Source organism: Apteryx rowi, unplaced genomic scaffold, assembly GCF_003343035.1.
Source record: "Apteryx rowi isolate R43461 unplaced genomic scaffold, aptRow1 scaffold_33, whole genome shotgun sequence".
Classification (NCBI taxonomy): Eukaryota; Metazoa; Chordata; class Aves; order Apterygiformes; family Apterygidae; genus Apteryx; species Apteryx rowi.
In genome coordinates, this window is record NW_020449752.1 from 4,147,095 (window position 1) to 4,168,379 (window position 21,285).

At 48.1% G+C, this 21,285-nt stretch overlaps 1 protein-coding gene across 1 annotated transcript in view; it reads left to right on the forward strand.

The window, feature by feature from the left end:
• KIRREL3 (kirre like nephrin family adhesion molecule 3) overlaps window positions 1-21,285 on the forward strand; it is a 136,358-nt gene that overhangs the window by 14,337 nt on the left and 100,736 nt on the right. Inside the window, exons 2-3 of the mRNA XM_026071706.1 lie at window positions 11,034-11,183; window positions 12,944-13,093. Of these exons, the coding sequence (XP_025927491.1) occupies window positions 11,034-11,183; window positions 12,944-13,093 (300 nt within the window). The remainder of the gene's footprint in view (window positions 1-11,033; window positions 11,184-12,943; window positions 13,094-21,285) is intronic.

Here is a 21,285-nt window from a genome sequence, read left to right on the forward strand (position 1 = left end):
AATTCACAGCACACATCTTGCAGCAATCTCACCCTGCTTCTCAGCTCAGCTGAACAGCAGAGAGCTCGAGCGCATCCTCAGCCTCAGCGAGGTCTCGGATCCCTTTTTAATATCACATAGCTAATTTGACCGGGAGTCGCCCAGAAACAGCACAGTTGATGTTTCTTGCAGGCAATGGCCTCTCAACACTTCAGTACGATAGTAAGATTTGTTCTCTTATCTTCCTGTCTAAAAATGTTGGGTTTGATGCACAATATGGGTATTTCTGTTTCAGTGGAGGTATCTGCTGGAAGGGTTTTGTGTGGGTTGCAGTTGAAGCACCTGGAAAAATTGGAAATAAAGTCCGTTGGAGAGCTTGGCTTCTCGGTGCTAAGCTAGTTAACCACTCTTTGCTGGAATTTCCTCATGTGTAACATGGGCATAATGTCTCACCAACCTGTGGTGAGATCACTTATGTAGAGGCACTCAAATATTTTCAGGAGGAAATGGGTCTATATATATTAAATCTTATCAGAAATAACCTAAGCTATGGATTAGCTGCCAGAGAGACTCTGAAGAACCTTGTTTAAACTAGTAGAAGGCAATGGGGCTGAAATAAAAGCTTGTCATGCAACGGGGTCACTTTCACTGGAAGATTGGTTAAAAGGTGGAAGAGCAGAGCAGAATGTTTCAGTAGTTTTGGTGTTACATATCTGCATTTTCTGTTCTGAAAAGAATCTTTTTGATTTTTCTCTGTGTCTCAAAGTATGTGATAACAGATTCTGAAAAATGAGGATTGAAGTAAAACATTACGTGACCCAGGGCAAGTTCTTTGGTCTAATTTTCCACCCTGTAGACTGCATAACTTCCAGTTTCTGCTATTCCTGGGATCAGAGCCAGACTTTGAAATCTCACAATCATTTGTGAAATGGATTATTCATCCTTCTCCTAGTTTTTCTATTGATGAGTGTCCTGTGTGCCCTCTAACTCGGAGATGAGCTTTCTGAGATTTATAGGACCATATTTCAGAAGAACAACCCTGATCTGGAAACAGGGGGTGGACCAAGGGGATGTACCTAGATGGAGTGTAATCTGGGGAATCACCTGAGAGCTTCCAGAAGGTCACATGGGATAAAGTCCTTGAGGATTTTATCAGGGATACTTTGGGGATCAGAAGAAGCTAATTTGCCGATTTATAGCCCAGCATGGAGGTATCTGGTTGTGTGGATGGGAGTGTTAGCCACGGACTACTGCCCACCAGTTTGGGCATTAGCTGTTTTCCTGTTTTGTGATTGAAAATGGGTATTTGTAGGAGTGTCTGTGCGATACTCCTGGAGCTGAGAATCCTGCTGATGGCTTTGCAAGTGTGGCCATCAGCTACAAATGGATAGTATCAGAAAAGCGCCTGTAGCTGACACGAAGAAGGCTGGCTTGGCTGGAGTTACCGAGACGGCCCCCACTCGCATATCAGCTCCCTCGTGAGCGGGTCAGTCTGGCTGGTGCAGCGTCGTGCCAGGACAGCTACACCTTGACAGAAGAGCAAATGGTAATTTATTATTCTGCGCCAGGTTCCTCATGAGCACTGATAACAAAATACTACTTACAGTCATTGACAGTTTTCAGTTGGAGCTAGGGCCTCCAGCTGGATCAATGTGAGGAAATCTCTGCTCCTCTGCTAATGAGACTGAAGCATCTCCTGCCTCAGGTTAGGGATGCTGATCAGCACCACGTGCAGGGTTTATGTGCCTTTGAAATAACCCTGGGTACTCGCAGCACTCTTGCTCTTAGTTTCCAGCAACAACAGGCGTGACCCATGTGCCCCAAGCAGCCTTGGAAGGAAGCTCTCCTTTGCCTTGGCACCGATCGCAGGGTAGCTGCGGCAGCCTGGGCTTCGGGCAGGCTGTGCCCCGTGCCCAGGGTGCGGGGAAGCACGTGAGGGGCTGGGCTGGGCTGCCGAAGCCATGTGCTATTGATAACCGAGCTGGGGCGGCTCCAGCAAGCCCGGGCCAGTCTCCCCAGCTGTGCTTGCGGGTTTGACTGCATTATGCAGAGCCATCCCTGGGCAAAGGGGTCTTCTGTACCATGTCAGAGGCAGGAAACTGAGGCAGAGAGGGGGTGAACTGCTGGAGCCTCCTGCTAACCCTCCAGTACTGCTGCTGTCCCCCTGCAAAGCCTCGCCTGCATCCTCTGCTGTAGGAGCACACGAGCTCCGAGGCAGCCAAGTATATGAAGAGGAGCCTCTAATGTGCTGATCCTCGTGGCAAAATGCCACCTAATTTGGTTTGCCGCTTCTGTTTCCAACCCAGGGAAAGTCTTGTGTTCCCCAAAGCTCATCTGTTGTGCATTTTGTTTTGTTTTTTTCTCCCCAACTGTGGCAGCTGGTGTAATAGAAGATAACACTTCTTCCTGTGAGCCTTTGCTTTATCTGGGCGGCAGGTACATGCTAGCACGTTAAAGCGGAACGGCCAGGAGCCATATGTTCTGATCCTGAATATTCAGTGCGATCCCGTCTGTAAGGTCACTTGAACGTTGCTTTTTGGAGACGGCTTATTTTTTCTTCCTCATTGCAGCACATTAGCTTGTTTTCTATCAGTGCAGCTACCRAGAACAGGTATTTAATCTCACAAGAGGTAATTCTCAAAGCTGGTGCTGGGAGGAGGCTGCCAATAAATATCCCACGGTAAGTGTACTCTTACGCCTTTCCCAATTGGTAGCTAATAACAGAGCAGACGATGACATTTAAGCCCTTTCTGCATGGCTGATCAAACTACTCGCAGTGACTTTGAAAGCAGTGCTGGGATTTTATGTGGGTATCAAAGCAAGTAGAATACTCAATAGTTCAGATCTCTTGCCTGTGTGACTAATAGAAATCTCTTTGTCTAAAAGGTCTAATATCTTATTCAAAATTTCCCTATCTCATATTTGAAGCTACTTAGTGGACACAGTGGGATGCTGATGTTTCTTCTCTAAGCAACATTCAGAGAATATCTGACATCACTGCAGGATGAGCTCAGTTGTTGTGCTACGCAGGCTCGGTCGGAGCCGGTGCAGGGATGGAAGGTGAAGGGTTATGCAGAGGTGAGGCCAAAGAGTGGTGCGCTGTCTGCATCCGTCCTTAAACTCAGCTGTGACTGTCRGCGCTGCTTTCCCTGGGGTGCTACCTGAACTAGCCATCTCTTTGTCTCTGCGTTTACCTAAATGCAGCCCGCTGCTTCCCCTTGGGCGCTGGACAGCTGCCTGGAATCGATAGGGACCTTGCTTCAAGGGGAAGATGGGTCCCATCTCCCTGGGCGTTTGTGGGCGAGAGAGGTCCAAGCTCAGCTCCTTGCCTTGTGCTGGCAGGCACAGAAGAGGGGACTCATCCAATGCCAGATCACACAGCAGGTCAGCAAGCAGTGGGCTGTTGCTTGCTCTTCAGTACAGCTGATTCATTCCTCGACTGAGGTTTCTTTCTTTTTTCTTTTTTTTTTAATTGAATAATTCAGCAGCATAAAGCTTATAGAAGCCACGTGAGCTGGGCTTACATAGTCAAACTAATATTACTAAAAAAGGCCAAACTGACATTTTATTTCAAACAGGCTTTCTTTTTTTTTCCCTCTAAGGAAACAAAATAAAATAATGGAAGACTTACACGAGAGAGAAACTCGAGCTACCCCCTTTTTTTCTTTTTGCTTGCTTGAAGCAGAAAGGAAATGGAAGGCGTTGGTTTTGGCTGTCCCCAATACCTGACCTCTCCCTCGGGTGAGCTGCTCCATGTCTCCTTACTCTGGACTGCATTGACAGCTTTGCCGGTGTGATTCATTTGCTCCTGTCTGGGGAGCCAGAAGCCTTTCGCTCCTCCAAAGGTGCAAGGAAAGCTTGTGTTTGTGCTGTCTGCGAAAATCCTTGCCGTGCCCCAGGGTGTCCTTGGGGACACTCTCCGGGTCCTCTCCTTTTTGCTTCATGGGCGCCTGTGCTCAGCCAGCCCAGAGCTCACTGCTGTCGTCGCACGTGACCTCAAGGCCAGGCACCTCTTGCAGGGGAGGTAACGGGAAGGCAAGCAGGCCGCTAAGGCTGCGCTTTGGCTGTCCGCACAATTACTGCCGGCTCTCCGTTTGCTTCCCTGTGACTGACAATTCCGGAGAGCATTGTAAATAATGTAACACTTTGTCTGCTTGCTTTTCCTAGTCATCTAAAAATCAATGTAGGTGTGTGTGTTAAAGTGCAGTAGGCCTTCTGCAGGGAGCTCATTGTCCTTGGCTCGGGGAGGTGACCCATCTGAATGAACATTGAGAACTAGCCCATTCATTACAGGACCGAGAGCAGAAGCTGTGCAGGGTGGAGCATGTGGCTGGAGAGTGCGAGGGGGTAGCCACCACTGCCTTCCCTTCCCAGTCCTCTCCCTGGTCAAGAGACAGCTCCAGTGCTGAGCATCTTGTAGTTGGTCCCAGTGAAACCAACACTGAGGAGGACCAAAATGCCAGGGCTCTATGTCGGGGATCTCGGCAGGGAAAGGAAATGAGGGGTGCAGGAATAGGCAAAGAGGGGAGATGACTACTTTGCACATCTGGCGAAACATCTTGGTCTGCTTGTGCCTCTTACAGCTGGGGTTATTTGTAGGTTGGAGCATAGCAGAGGCTTTACTGCAGTGTTAGAAGCTCCCCCAAACATGCTTGGGGTTTTTTGTTGTCGCTTTGTCAAGTCAGTGATGTTCGTGTAGCTCTCACGTAAGGGAAGGTTTCACCAATTTGATCCTCTCCTTCCTCCCCACACTACACCTCAATGGGGTCAAACTGGGAAGTAAAGAGAGAAGCCGAGAGACTGTGGTTGACCACTCTACACCCACAGAACCAGCTTTGAGGGGTGGTGTCATCTGCTTCTTCTGAAGAGGGATCCTCCTAAGATGATGTTTAGGTTTTTGCGTGCAGCAGAGACAGGGCAGCCCGTTGGTGATGCTTCTGCATTGCGTTGTGCCCGCTCTGAGTCTGCATATCTGGAAATCCTTACTGGCAGAGGGCATCTAGGTTTGGGAGTGCCACTGAATCCTGGTGTTCGCTGGAAGTGGCTTCCTCTAGGGCTGCTGCTTGTGGTGTCTCCTTGCCATCCAAAATTGCAGAGGTACCTCAGGCATGCTTGGCTCACAACAACCGCTCGGGCTCCATCTGCATCTCCTCGCAACACCCCATGTTCACCCTTGCAGCTGGTGGGATTGATTCCCCACTGCATCGGGACCAAGACCTGGCTCTGGAGGTGGGAGTAGGGTTTTCCGAAAAGGAAGCAAGGATTCAGTCAGTGCTGGGTTTTTTCCTCCAGCATCACCACTGTTGTCAGGGTTGGACTAACTCTCAGCATTGTGGGAGAGGGGCTCCACAAATGGTCCTTGACAAGGAAAATGTCCCACTGCCCTTAATCATTGAGCTTTTTATTCCTAAACAGTAATATTTTATGAGGAGCTTCAYAGTCTTCCTTCACCACTTCTGTCTTCTCCTCAACAAAAAGAACTAATTCTTTTCCAAACACAGTGGAAATTCAAAGCTCCACTTACATAAAAGGAGCCATAGAGTCTCCATTTCTAGTGAGTCATTGTTCCCTCTCTGAGTCCCTTGCTTCTTATTATAATACTTGCTTCTCTTGGGTAATGAAAATTTAACTATCTGCTGTTCCCAGTTGCCTCTTCTCTTCTTGCAGCAAGTTGTCCGTAGGCAGGCTGATTTTTACACAGGAGGCTGCAAGTTGAAATAATTCAGCCAAGAGCTTGTGCAAACAGACTTGAGTCTTCAGAGAGCTTAGAAAGACAGTCGCTGATTAGGGCTTTGGTGATGGAAGGAGACTCCAGGTTCTGCTCTGGCGTAGGCTCCCTTGGTGACCTCAGAGTAATGCCGTCGTGTAGGTGTGTCCCTTAAATTTTTCAGGCTGTAAAACAGGATTTTGGTCTTTCTCACCATGCGTGGGTGTCAGGACTTTTCTGGAAAGGAAGACTACAGCCATGGTGGCGTGATTTCCCTTGGAAGTCACAAACACAGCAGAGTCTCAGCCTTTGTCTGAAAGAACAAGGCAACGTTACAGAGAAGCATTGAAAAACAGGAGCCACAGGAGCAAAATCCATTAAGGAAATAGAGTTCTAAAGTGGTTTTCTTTTTTCCTTTTTTCTTACACTTTTATGACATGCTTGTGACTTCTTAAGGGTCCTGCTTGTGACTTTTGAAAGCAGGGTTAGCGTTACTGCCTGCTTGCTGTCCTTGGTAGATCCTTTATTCTTCCATTTTGTGCCTGGCACTCAGTATTTCAATAGCTGCAGGAGGTGCCCCCTGCTTTTGTTTTAGAGAGCCTTCCTTCAGGAAGGCAGGAGCACGCTGGGCCGGCAAGCAGGTCAGGCACTGGTCTGACGGTGCAAATAGCCCCTCAGGGAGCRAAGCAGAGCCAGCAACTGGGAGAAGATGAGACTCCGAGATCAAGAGCCTCTCGCACCTTCTCTGACACCAAAGCCCCATCTACAGTAGCGGCTCGATCTGCTGCTGACAATCTGCGTTCAGCAGAAGGGCAGCTTGAGAGTGCGGATAGGGCTTTGCCGTTGCGTTGGAACGTGGCCAGGAGGCATTGTTAGCATCTCATTTACATATCCATTTGCTTTGTTTAAAAAAAAAAAATCAACGACAAATTCAGAGTCCTAATATTTGCTTCTGCCTGGTGCATCTCCTCTGTTAGATGAATAGCAGAAGATGCTCGCGTGAATCCTCTTGGGGGCAGTTGGTGCTGAGCGACTCCCAGTGATGCTTGCAGGAATCTAAGCGTCAGCTGGGTTGTTTCTTTCTGCAAAAGTTGCCCAAGTCTTTATTCTTGAAAAGGGGGAAAGTGGGAGTGGGAATGGAACAGGACCGCGTTTCCAGGAGTGCAGCGTGTGGGGTTTCGTACCAGCTGCTGCATGGCTCTGCCATTTACTGCTGCTGCCGTGGGACAGGTGAGCACTTGCAAAAGCTAGGACCCGAGTCCCCTTTGCATGGGAGGGAGGTGCTGTAGGAGGTGGGAGCGAGATCGCAGGTGGGTGATGGCTAGTCATGAACACCTTGCTTGGACAGTCGGCTGGGTGAATGCGGCAGCCCTCCATCAACTTTATTGGAGATGGCTGGAGACTGGAAATAGGGATCTTCCAGGACTGCAGCAGACTACAGTGGTTTGTGAGAGACCATACACCTGGCCTCAGGTTTTCAGCTACCGCTGTCTCCTGCTGTGGTATCCTCCTTTGTCCCCCAAAATGCTGCCTGCCCCACACCTTTGCTGGCTGTTCCCGTTGGGGTGGGCTCTGCACCCTAATAATACCCAGTAATGCCACCACTGCTGAACTCTGTTGCTGCTTAACCAGATGGCAATGTCCCTGCTAACCTGAGACTTTCCCTGTCTTGTAATCCCCGACCCTGCTGGTCTCAGAGGAAGCTTGGAGATAGCTGCGAAGAGCAGCTGCTCCCAGCAAGCCCCCTTTGCAGCCAGCGCAGCCTGGGAAGGCCGTGCGCCCGGAGCCCTGTTTGTTGGCTTAGTCACAGGTGGTCTCGTCTTAACTCCAGTCTGTACAAGGATTTGGATTTGGGAAACTGGGTTATAGTTAAAAGTGGATTTTTTTTGGTTAACTGTCTATTTGGGGGCAGGAGAAATGGGAAACCGCTGGAGAACAGAACTTCAGGTTGACACACGACCACACGTGTGACCAGTGAAATGTTTGTTTCGTTCTGTCCTTGGAGTCAAATAACCCTGTTCTGAAACAAAAGCATCATTTTGTAGTAATGTTGTAAAAGTTCATATGAAAAATACCGAATTGAAGAGCTTCAGCCCATTTTCTTGTAGCTGAAACTGTTCAACCTGCGTTTATGAATCATCCTCTCCCAATCTTCCCATTCTCAGTTATTTTCTGTCAAGTATCTTATCTCCCTTAAAACTTTTCTGCAAATTACTTCTTCCTTTTACATTAAGACATCAGACAGCTAAAAGCTGTAATGTGGTCAGGGCTCTGATCTTCCAAACCCAGTTAAACCCAGTAATCAGGCTTTAAGCTGCTTTGAAAGCCGGTTGAGCTCTGCCTTCAGTACTTCTTTATTTTCTTCATCTGTGATTTACAGAGGGATGATCCTGCTGCGGAGCAGGGACGGGACCAGGTAATGCTCTTAAGGTCCTTACCCCCTCTTTTCCTCTGCTGTGGCTGAAACTGAACCGGTGATGTTTGTAGCAGAGATGAAGCCTTGGACAAAAAACGGGTTCAAATAACAATTTTTCACATTCAGCAAAGAGGGAAGGAGAAGACAGGAGGCATATGCAGTGTTCTCACTCTAATGTTCCATGGCCGTCAGCTGCTCTCTAAAACAAATCAAGAAACAAAAAACCCCAAAATGGCTTCATTTCCAACAGCAATTACCAAATGAAGTCTCTGCTTAATGGACATTTTCAGAGGGCATGGACACCACTTTGTGTTTCTGCTTTCTCATTATGACTCTTGCAGCTCCCAGCTGACAACCTGATAATTCTTGCCGATAAAACAATCTTTTTTTGGTTATTGCTGCATTTCAGCGCTGTCCCCGCTTGCCCGACTTGCCTTGAGAATTGTCAAGATTACGGAGTGAGCTGTGAAAACATAGTTAGCAGGTGGAATATCAAAAAAAAAAAATTAATAAGGCAAAATGCTCACTTTTTCCCCTTCCTAATTTTCTCTCCCCCATCCCCACTTTTCCCTATTATAGTGGTAGTGCCCGTCCTTTGTGAGTCCAAATAAAATATACAGCGGATTAGAAATTTGATTTCCTAGGAAATATTAAATCTTAATTCAGAATAGCAAGCGTTTCTGCTGGTATTGGAGGCCAGTGTGACTTCTAATGTGTCTCCTGGCAAAAAGAGCTGGAATCTCATCAGGTCAGCGCAGCTTGGTAGTGCGCAGCAATAAACCTGTCCTGTTGTGCCCGCAGCACGCCCTAGCGCTGAGATCCCCCCCCCCCCCGTGGCTTTTTTGAGCACGTGTGATGAAAATGAGACTTCCCTGCAAGTATGTGGGTGCTGCGGGAGCTGGGAGCTCTGCAATAGCTGAGATAACTGTGCTCGAGGTGCGCGTGGATGCTGAGCTGCCTGGCTGGCGCAGGGGGAGTGACACCAGTGTCGGCAGTGCTTTTTAACCTGATGTACGTACAGCAGTAAAAATCCCCCCAAAAGTAGAAATCTCTGCTCTTTCTCTAGCTGACCAGGAGCAAGTTTAAGCGAAGCTCGAGTAAGTTAAATCAAAACATAAGCGTTCACATGGGGGCTCACATTGGTTTAACTGCACRGGTTAGAAAGTGATTTAGCTTTGCGGCTTTGCCCTGTAGGCAAGGCCTAGCAACTCATTTGGAAACAAGTTTATTTGCAAGAACTTGTGTCGCACTTAACCTTGGTTTAGGATTAATCATCAATCGATGATTAAATTGAGTAAATGTAAATTAGGATTGAATTGATTTAGGGTGGTTCAAATGGAGGTTGTCCTGGTTTAACAAAATTGATTGGAAAGAGAAACTTTTTCTTTAACCCAGTACTATTCTGTGTATTGAACTGATGTTTAGCAAAGGAGCATGGGCTTTTAATTCTGTGCCCGTTAAAGGGCAATAATTCACACACAGCAAGGCTCCTGATCTTTAAAACCCCTAAGGTAATATGGTAGGTTGCTATCCAGTCACTCTGCCTTTCTTCCAACTTCTCTCTTTTCGGAGCTCTCCGTGTCTAGAGTAAAAGCAAGACTTTTAAGTGCTGGCAAAGTGATAGCCATAGGTAGATGCTCTACAAATAACTGACACAAAAAACAACACTCGCGAGATGTCCAGACATCAGCAGAGTAGCCTGGAATGGCTTTACAGCCTTTGACCTTCCAGCATGAGGCAGGAGCAATACCTATATGTGCTAGCTGTAGCGCAACAGGCTGTCCGCCTGAGGCGTCCCAGATGTGTGTTTGGTTTAGGAATACTTTTCCAGCATTTTTTCTTGCTTTTGCAATATTTGCTTTGCATGCTCACCTCCAAGAGAAGGGAGCGAACAAGTGCTGTGCTGAAACATGCCCTGGTCTGCACTAACCCACAGGGGCCTTCTGTATGGGAGCCTGAGATTTGCACTTTGCCTGGTGGAAAAATGGAGCACCAGTTTTGGGGAGAAAAAAAAACAAACAAAAAAACCCAGAGGATTTAACATCTTAAATGTATTTCAATCACAACAAAGCCGAGCAGTTCTTCAGAGCAAAATAAAATAGTAATGTCACCACTTAGCAAACCCTGATGTGCAATGAGAAGTTTCAGTTACTTCTGAGACGTGAGACGTTTCAGCCACAGCGGGAGATGTGAGGGCTATTTTGAATTTTTATTGTGTCATTCAGGGGGATGAAGGGTGAGGAGAGGATGATATGATAGACCACCAAATTTAGCCTGTCTGTGTCAACCAAGATGGTAGGTGTCATGCTTAAGAGCTTGGCTAATTAGGGCTGGATTGCTTGCGAGTTTAAAGATAAAACTTTAGCAAAAAGGAATGATGAACCAGGGCTATTACTTCCTTTTCTCCACAGCTTTGTGTGAAGTTTCCAGCAAGCACTAGCAGCTTACGCTCTGAATCTGGGAGAAGAGAGCAGCAGTAACCAATTGTCGCTGTGTTTTGAAGCGGGTTCTCAGTTGTGCATCCTGATTCAAGAATACCCAAGAAGTGGGAGCGAATCTCGGAAGCAGAGGACTAGCATCCTCTTATATTAGGTGTAACACAAAATATCGCTGCTTCCTGAGACCCTGCTGCTTTTCCTTAGATCAGCTACAAGGCTAGCACTGCATTCCTGAATAAAATAAGAGGAAATGCCTGGCACTTATTTGCCATGGATTTTTTCCCTAGGGAGGAAAAATCTTTGCAATCTTTTGTCTGGGAGTGTGAGTGGGCAATAGGTGATCCTATAAGCAAGAGCTACAGAGTTCAGCCTCAGGTTTGTGATGAGGCTGGCGCAGGAGCGTCTTGGGCTGTTGCATCCTAAGACCCTGCATTGCATGGAAAACGTCACCTGAGAGCTGACAATTTTGTTTCTCTCTTGTCCCCATTTCCAGGTCAAGCCTCTTCCTTCACGCAGCAGCCGCAGGACCAGGTGGTGATAGCAGGGCAGCCTGTGACGCTGCTGTGTGCCATCCCCGAGTATAATGGCATCGTGCTGTGGATTAAAGATGGGCTCGCCCTCGGAGTCGGACGGGATCTCTCAAGTAAGTCCCGGTACTAGTTCTGCCTAAAAGAGGAAAATGGGAGCTCACCCAGCCAAACGGTACAGCTGCAGCTGCCTGGGTAGATGAGATTTTTTCCTGCTTGGTAGCTCTTAAATTGTGATTATATATTAATCACTATGTGGACATTATATTTTTCACCTCTTAGAGAAAAAAAAAGAAATGCTTGGTGTAGGTCAAACCAGCATCCAGTTTGTCTTTAAAAACCTCAAATAAATATTTTTATTGAAAATAACAAATATTTTCATGTTGAGTTGACTGAGAGTCTTCCAGCTGACCCAAACAAAAATGTTGAAACTTGCAGCAGACAGAACTTTAGTGCTACCTCAAAACAAAGCAGTTTTTTTCCCATAGGGGTAACCCAACCCTTTGGAAAGCCTTGCTTTGGTTTTGGTTGATTTTTTGAAACAAAAAACACTCAGTGAAACAAAACAAAACAACGTTTCTTGGTGTCTAGGGACCCTGCTGTTTAAAGTGCGATGCCTGCTTTTTCTTTTATTTTTAATGCATATAATTATTCTTTTCTCAAAGTTGCCTGGGTGAGCAGTCCCCTCTTCAAATGTTTTTCAAAGCTCCGTGCCGTAACTTCTACACACATTAGAGAGCTGATCTTTCCCTACAAGACCTCGCAACATAAGCGGGTAACAACAGCTCCACTGAAGTATGTAGCTTATGTGAATGACTTCCACAATTAACAGAGCTGGGGCTGCTTTAGCAAGAGGAACTGCCAGCTCGCATGATACCGGCTCAGCCAGTCATCTAATTAGCTAAATACAAACAAACCCATCATTTGTATTTCTTACGGTTCAGGAGAGCAAATCCTGCTGTTGATAGCTTGCAAAACAACAAAAACACAGGCGTGTGCCAGGATGCCTGTGTTACGCAGCGCATTAATCATCAGCGCAGGGAAGGATGGGGTGATGGCATCCTTCCTTCCATGGTGCTTCAGACGCCTTGCAGAACGAAGGGCAGGCTGATCGGGGCTGTTGGTACTTTAGCAGGCCCTTGCCCAGACTTAATACATAGGCTTAATAACGGAATTATTCCATGGTTTCAGCACAAGAACTTCCACAAAAACTGACTCAAGTCAGGGCTTCAGGACTCGCAGCATCTCCTGCCCAACACCTGTAATACTTTGGATTAAGGAAATCCCCCGACAGGCCCCAGAGGAGCTGGCGGTGCTGGGATTCCTAGCAGAAGTGCTTGTTTTGAAGTGTGGGATGTGTTCACGTGGAGGGCAGCAACTGTCTGAAGTGGGAGAAGAGTTCCCCACAGCATGGCAGCTCCGTGCCAGTCTGCTCTTTGCACATCGAGTTGCCTTTCAAATTTAGCGTCACTTTGCAAGACAAACCCAAAGTCAGGTTTTACCCATCTCGCAGCCAAGCAGAGGCCTTTCTCCACCTGCAGCTGTGAACGTTGCCGGCGAAAGGCCTCTAATACTGCCTCTGAAAATAGGAACGAACCCTGGGCTATGCCAATTCCATCCCTTTTCTAGGGATTTTGGTTATTGCTTTTTCATCAGTATTTCCTTTGTAAACTCTTGGTGCAAAACCTCTAGTCTTTCCCTCAGTCTGGAAGGTCCCTCCATCTTTTGGGGCCAGCTGTCAAGGCAGGGAAGAAGCTACCAAGCTCCAGCACATCAAGACAGAGGCCCTTTTCTGCAGAAAGACTTGGGATTGTGTACCCTTCACCCTAGGGGTCATTTGGCTGCCTGCCTTCTAACTCGTGCTTTGTGCCCGCAGGTTATCCGCGCTATCTGGTTGTAGGAGACCATCTCTCTGGAGAGCATCACTTGAAAATCTTGAGAGCTGATCTCCAAGATGACGCCGTCTACGAATGTCAGGCCATTCAAGCAGCCATCCGATCCAGACCTGCCCGGCTGACTGTGCTCGGTAAGTCCCATCTCCCCATCGGCTGGAGATGATCTGTTTTATCGTCTTCGCGGTTGGAGTGAGTGGCTTTGTGACAAAATGTTTTGTTGCTCAATCAAAACACCTGGAAAAGAGCCCATCATGGGAGCAGTGGGGGTGCACCTCGGTCCCAAGAGCAATAGCAGAGAAATCTGTTTAAGGGGCACAAGAATTCCGGGATGTGTGTGGTACTTCAGCTGAGCAAACACAGGTACCAGTTCAGCAGTGCAGTGCAAATTTAAGGATATGAATAGTGTCAGTGGCATCAGCGCATTCTGTTATACCCTTGCGGCAGGACCGGAAGTACTATGCTGCTTGGGAAAAGGTTGGTTTTCATACTAGATCTTATATCATTTCTCAGCAATTAAGCTTTCCTGTGAGCAAAACAGGCGAATGTTGCGTGGGATTGCAAACAGGAGACATCATCCAGCGTCTTGTAAAAACTCTTGGCGGCTGGGAGATGGACGATTGATACTGGCCAAGGTAAAGGGCTGTGTCGACAGGCTGGCAGAGTGTGCGTGGGGGTTTGTCAGGAGTGCTGGGACAGTGCTGGAACCTCCCAGATGCATGTGGCTCTGGAAAAACTGATTAAAATGGTACTTTTCTTGAAAAGTTTTGATAAAACCCGGAATGTTTCCTGTCAGTATGTCTCCCAGATATATTCTGATTATTYAGTCTAAAAGCTGAATGTATTTACTTTTTTTAAGTTTGTTTAAATTGGAGCTTCATTTGTTTTCTTGGTTTTTTTCTTAGTCAATTTTCAGGAAAAAGGATCTTTTTTCAAGAAAATTTCAAACCAAGAATTTTCATGCTTTTGGTTGGGTAATGTGTCTTATCTGAACTAATTAGTTTTAAGCAGCTGAAAAAGTTAATTACAGAACTAGTTCTAGTTGAAGTTGTACTTCACTGGAGTCTGTGCATCCCAGAGGAAACGGCATCTAGTTCTTGCTTTGTAATTTCCATGGAGTTTGCTTTTCTCTGTCCAAAACCCTACGCAGTACCGTACCCACAAATTTAGCTCAACTGCCGTCTCTTCATTCCCTGACCCCAAAGATGATGATTTTCTTTTGATCCATCCTTCTGCTCAGTCAACCCTTTGCAGTAGCTCAGAGCTCTGACATGTGCCCATACATGAAAGAAGCCTGCAAAGGAATGGGAAAGCAGAACAGGGCTGTCAGTGGCGCTTTTCCACTTACCAAAAGCCTCTGCAAGCTCCGTCGCCTTCCCCTCCCTTGTCTGGGCCGCCGCCTTCTGTTGTGAAGTCAGAATATGTTGCTGAAGCTAGACAAAAGAAATAATGTTATTTAATTAGAGCTAAAGATTCCAAAACTAATCTAGTCCCAGGGTGCACAGGCGTACGTCAGAGCTTGGAGCTACTGCAAAGCGTTGATTGAGCAGAGAGATGTTTTTATGGATCAAAAGGAAATCGTTATTATCTTTGGGGTTATGGAATGTGTTGGATAGATGGTAGTTAATGTTTATGTGAATATACATGTTGTTGCTAATTGGTACGTTTACCTAAGATGTTCAGCAGCTTACATTTGCAGCATGTTTTCCTTTTAAGAAAATTAAAGTTACAACACATTCACTTTAAATGCGATCGATAAGAAAATGGAGCTTTGCAACCCACTGGTAGTATGTTTTTCATTTCAGATGTATTTATGCAGATGTTCTGGGGAAATTTAAGGCTGGTTGGGGAAGTATGAATGATAATTTACACCCCCAGAAAGAGGCTGGAAGGTCGTTAGCAGTCAGCGGATCGTGGTTTGAAACCTTTGCAGCAGGACGGCGTGTCCTTCTGCACCGGCAGTGAAGGTGGACGTTGCCGCAGGTGGTCCGTGTTTTGCCAGCCTGGTGGAGGGGAATTGAAATGGCACATTTTGAGCAGATGCCTCCAACGCCCCGTGTGTTCAGAGCTAGCTCTGGCTCCTGACAGTTGGTTACAGCGTTCAGTACATCAAGCTAAAGTTACAGTATACTGCACGTTAGGGAAGCAAAGTGCATGTTTGTACAGGAAAATGGAGTTACAGAAGTGTAATGCCACCAGCTGTGCAGACATCTCTGCCGTTCGGATCTGGAGCATGCAGGCTCAACAAGCCTGCTTTAGTCGTGAGCTAAGCAGCAATCCCCGGGGGGATCTGGATTCCCCAAATCTCAGCTCACTGGGTAGTCAGGTACATGACGTGTTACCTGAGCCGCCTAACTTGAAGTAGTCGCTTGCTGGGTGTTTCTGGCACCTGTTAGTTTTTATTGCCATCAGGGATAATTTTTAAATCCRGGAGAGGTTATTTTCTTGAAAAGAAATTTAAAGGCACTCGGCTTGAAACCCAGCCTGCCTCGGACGTCCTGCCGCCCGCAACCCCCAGAAGCCCAGGCTGGCCTTCCCTGCRGCTGCGGAGAGGGGAGCCGGCCGAGAGCGAGACCACAGACGGCCTGCGTTTGGAGGACCTAGCGCTCGCCTCCAGCGTCCTGACAGGTAGAAAGGCTGGAAACCTCCAGTACTGGAGGATCTGTCATTTCAGATGGAGAAATGGGGAGGCAGCRCAGGAACAGGAGGCAAGTTTGGCACCGTGTTTATAACTCCCAGGTGCATTCTCCATGCTCTTGTCCTTTCTCCAGGCCCCCTTGGGTACAGGAGCTATCCTTCCCATTAATCCAAGAGGTCCGTCGTGATAACACGGTTATAAAACGCAGGGAGGAGGCTGCTTCACTGCACGCCACGAGTGAGCTCTGCCCAGGTGTTCTTGGAGGTGGAAGAAAGTTGCTTGGAGGTTTAAGGCAAGGAGGAGGTTGTTTTAAGGCTTGGAGGCTGGGGCGAGGGTGCTGCTTGGGGAATTTGTTACCATGTGTCTTGCTTCGGAGCTTGTTCAGAAGGGCTTCATGGCTCAGAGGACTGAGCCAGCAACAGTGGAATAAAATCAGCAGGGCATCAGTGCATAGCGTCACTCAGGGGGGACAAACCCTGCAGCAAAGCCAAATGTGCTCTCTGCGAGTTCGGCACTGCCGATCAAGGCATCTGTGCTGGCAAAGCCATCGGCCGGCTGTGTTACTGGTGGCGATACCCAGCCCGGCTCCGCGCGAGGACGTAATGAGACTTGTAAACCCCTCCCGCGGCAGTGATTTCTCTTTGTTTACATGGGTTCTTGCTGCACTTATAGAGGGAAGCGATACTGCCATGGCTGTTACTCGGGGATATTGTGCAATAAAAAGATGTACGTGGTCACCGTAAGACTGTACTGCTGGGCAAATAGTTGGCAGCTCTGTGTCCGCAAACAATATACAACTCAGCAAAAAGATAGAGGACCTTGGGTCTAGTTGTCACCTCTTCTGCCTTGTTCTGCAAAAGGCCCCCCGAATGCTCGGGTGTTTTCCGCAGCAGTGATTTCTTGCCAGCCGTGCATCCACCTTGCTGTACTGCAGTCAACCGTATCCAGTAGCAGTGGTCTCTGGAGCCCAGAGCCAGAACAGCCCCGGCCAGAGTTGTACAGGCTGACGGAGAGACGCTGCTTACCAGCGTAGTTCCCCCCTGCCCCGGATGCTCCTTGGGGGAGCTGATGCGATGGAGAGAGCTGTTGCTGCCAGAGCTGATGCAAGTACTGCAGGTGTCCTGGTAAAAGAGCTTATTGCTGGATAGAGCACTGAGATGGAGGGAAAATAACGATTGAAAGGAGGAGGGGAATGGATTTTAAATGGTGTTTGGTGGCATCTTTGGAGCTGTTGCTATAGCTCTGGCTTTGATTTGGGGAGGAAAGGCTAGCCAAATTTTTTTTTTAATGTTGTTTTTCACTTCCAACCATCCTCGCTTCGCCTTTGAGGCTCAAACGAAGCCTATATCATCCCAGTCTGCCCAGCTTCGCCTGGGCTGGTGCTGAGACTGCCTAGGCAGAGGGGATCCATAAGGCATCCCCAGGTCGGCGGCAGACCTTGCGTGCCTCGAGGAAACGGTTTGCCGCAGCCACGTCAGAGCTGCGAGGCTGTCGTGGCTTGGAGCCGCAGTGTGGTGCTGGGTTTGCCAGCAGCTCTAACAGTTCGTCAGCCGGTCGGGGATGTTGTAGGCAGTTCCCTGTTTTGAGGGGTTTCACTCTACCCCCCCTCCATCACACCCCCGCCTTGTCCTCTTAAAAATACCTTCACTTGCGCGTTCTTCTGCGTGGGTTGGTGCTGCCTTGTCCGTTCTTGCCAGCTTTTCCGCTTCCTTGGTATCAAGAAATCCCCTAATGCCACCAAATTCAGTTTCCAACTGCTGTCATTCATGTCTGACAACAGATTTACAGGGCTGATGCCTCCTACTTCCCTGCTCAGATGCAGAGCTACACCATATTTTAATTAAATATTTAAGATTTTGTCACATTGTTTTCAAATCTACAGGTTAAATGTAGCGGAACAGATCATTCTATAGCCTTGGAAGTCCAACCACTCAAACAGATGAGCCTATTAGTGTCATCAGCGTCAGGAGAAGCGTTTTGTTTGTAGAGTCACAGGGGCCAATACTGCTCGGGGACCCTGCTAACCCATCCCAAAGCTGAAGGCCCTCCTTTCTCCGCGTGCATGGCCTAACCCTGCCTCTCCCCCTCCATCCTACCACTGCCCAAACGGCACAGGGAAGGAGCTGCTGCTCGCTCTCTTGGGGACATCCACCCTGGTGTGGGAGGCAGCAGCTGATAAACACCTGGGAGATGGATTTAGGAGCTCTGGAGGCACCCACATGCAGCCCAGCCCTGCAGAGGCGCCAGGGCACCCTTGGCAGGTTATCCAGCGTGACCAGAGCTCCTTGGGCAGGCCCCACGGGTGTGCTCCTGGCAGCCAAAGGCCCTTGCTGGGGCTGCAGGTCCAGCTTTGGGACTTTGGGGGCACCAGAACCGGAAAGCGGACATAAAAAGCAGTGTTTTCTGCAAGCAAAGTACGTCAGCGCAGCGGTTTGGCAGGACAGCCCGAGCTAGGCAGGCTCTTGGAAGCCGTTGGAGGGCTGTTTGTTACCTGGTACATCTTTAATGGAAGGGCTTCTTAATTTATGATCTATTTAACTAAGCTGGGGTATTAATTAAATAGAGTAAGAGCCTGATTAGGACTTGGAGAAATTTAAAAATGAAATCAGATGGCAATCGAGCAAAATTGCAAAGCAAACACTTTGGCTGTAACCACTGGAGAGTTCCCTCCGGTCTTCCATCAAAGCTCGGAGCAGGGAGGGCAAATACAGGAGATTATATAGCCAGCAGATGTGCGTTGTTAAAATATGCATCTTGCAGCCGTGTGGTTGAAGGAGCCAGAGGGCTAGCTTGTGGATCCTTGTGCACTCAGGGGACGCTGCAGGAATTCCAGGCCCCGGCAGCCGAGCTGGGATTTGCAGCCACATTAATTAGCGTTGAGTTTCCAGATCTCAAATGCAACCAAGCGAGGAGAAGCTTTGAACGGAACATTGGCTTCCCCAGGAGGGAGGAAGGGGAGGGGAAGAGGTGAGCCTCGGCTTGCCCCACGGATCTGGCAGTGGCCTCGCGAAGCCTCGGCCGCCCTGGCCGGGGTGCCAGGACCCGTGCCAGGCGGGCAGAGGAAGCCAGGCCAAGCACAGCAGGTCTCCAGGTGAAGGGCCAGGCTGGGGAAGCCGGGTGGTAGCGTGGCTGCTCTCCTTCGCTGGCGTCTGCACAGGTGCATCCCAAGCAAGGGAGCTTGGCCTGTCCTAGTTTTTATCCTCCAAGACTGGGAGAGGCAGAAAAAGGATCCGGGATCAAAACTCAGAGCATAAGTAGCCGTTCATGGCAAAAACTCACCCCTTGCGAGCGTGCTTCACTGCACAGGCCAGCTCTGCGTTATCTGCTTTCTGCCYATTTTGCAGAAAGCCAAGTTGAGACTTAGGGGGTAGAAGCAGAGAGAGAGAGGAGCTACTTGCAGAGACTTGCAGTTAATAATTGATAGACAATTAACTGGTACATTCACCTCTCATCATCTAATTCCCTGTCTCCTCCCCCTCCAAGGCCTTTTCTAATATTAACTCTGCCTTCGTGTGTGTCCCATTAGAGATAAAGCTTTCTTAAATCAACATGAATTATTTAATGCTACAGATTGAGTTAATTTGAAGTGAAAGCTCCTGTCTTTTAAGACGGCACAAGCCGAGACAGGAGAAGTGTCACCTAGGCGTCACGTGCATTTGTGTTAAATCATGGCCCCTTTCTTTATTTTATTTTATTTGAAAGTTTCCTTCTAGCCTAGTCTTTCCAGTCGTCCCCTGCAGAGCAAGCTCTTCATATTACCAAAACGATCACTGGCAGCTTGAGACATCTGCATTTCCCTGCTCTTAGCAGAGTTTGATCAGAAAACAAAAAGGCTATGGCCTTGGAAAGCCTATTTTTCAATATTTGTTTGTAATCCCAAGCTGCAATGAGAACATTTGAAATAATGGAGGTTTCAAAGCCAGAAACAGTTGAGCTTGGAACTATGTTAACTATTTTCTCATACTTCTAAAACAACGTGTAGAGTCAGAATATCAATTTGGAATAAAAGAGTGATGAAAAAGTGATGGTTTTCTTCCAGGTAGGTGGTTCTCCTTGAAAAAGCTTGCGTTTTCACAAAACTACATTTTCTACTGGGAATATTTTCACTGTCAGAATAGCAACCGGGTCTACAGAGAATGAAAGAGAAACATCAAACAATCCAAATGCAAATCCCAGACAACTTAAATATTTGATGCTGCGTCTGAGCAGCTGAAGTTCACGGTGCTCTGAGCTGGTAGAGGCTGGACGGGTTTCTTTGCTAGCACCTCCGCCTGGCTCCGGGGGTGGGCAGCCGTCTCGGCAGGCTCGACCGGATTCAGCTAAACGCACTGGCGGGGGGGCTCGGATGTGCCTGGCGCTGTACGAATTTGGGATGAAAAAGCAGCCCTGTCCCGTGTAAAAACAGACCGGAGAGAGGTACAAAATGGTAAACGCTCAGCGCCAGCTGAAGCAACCCGCCTTTCTGAGGCAGGTTTCGCCTGGGCGTTCAGAAGTGCTGCTCTTCCCCCACCGTCGGAGGGGTTTGTGTGCTGCTGGTGAGGAGGAGGAGGGGGGAAGGGAAGGCACGGAAGCATCCGCACGTGTTCCGCTCGCCTCGCTTTGAAGGAGACAAGCAAAATTGATTCACTTACATCTCTATTAAGCCCATCCTAGCCAGCTGTGGGGGCCTAGTTTGCAGTGCTGTATAGGATGTGTCTGCCAGCCTGGGGCTCTGCAAAGTTCACTACTGTGGAATCATGTCTTACGGGTTGCGCATGTGCAAATAGGGGGGAGTGAAAAAGCGCAAAGAGAAGAAAGGGCCGTTTCCCCAGCTCTCTTTTTTGTTTTATGTTAAAGATATACCTACCGTGCTGCTGCTTTTATCATGTGGTTGTAGAGCTGCTAAGACGGGGAATAGCTCGGTGTGTCCAATTGCCATGGAAATGTAAAAAGCCCCTTCTTTAAGGACCCTGGAGGGACTTTCGCGGTGGTCGGCGGGAAACCTGGAGCTTTTGCAGACAGCCCGGTCTGTGGACTGCTTTTGGCAGCACCCTGATGGGGATAAAACCTGTCCTAGGCTGACAAACAGGCGCAGTTAATCTGCCACTGTGTGACTAGGAACTAAAAAAGAAAAAGACACCCGAGATATTCAGATGCTTTTAAAATGATAGATGTATTCCTTCCTGCTTAGACAGGGCTGTATCTTAACAGCGGCTGGTGTCCAGTCGTACAGAGGAAAGTTCATCGGGACCAGGCCACTAGGAGTGACGAGTCCGGCACCGAGCAGATGCAATCCCTGATTGCTTGAACTTGGGTCCGGTGTTACTGCCATTTGATGAGCAGTCTTGCAAAATTCATGTTTCCTTAAAGCCCTAGGTTCTGGAATCAGGTGATATCATAAGAGTCGCCTTGTTCTGTACGTAAATTAATGGCTAGCCTTTGGCACCGCGGAGACAGGCTTCAATACCGGAGAAAGATTTGTGTGCCTGGAAGCTTGTCTGTTTTCTTTGAACTGTATCACTTGCTCTACCTCACCCATCGAGCCTCACCTTGCCTCTGTCCTCAGAGCGTTGCAACAGCGGTCCTCCCTGAATGCTGAAAACTGAAGAACTAGTGAGTAAAGAAAAGGAGACACATTTAGGAGTGATTAATGTTAGGAGAATGAGAGGAATGAATGGGGTGTACGCACCAGTCTGATTTCTTGTCTCG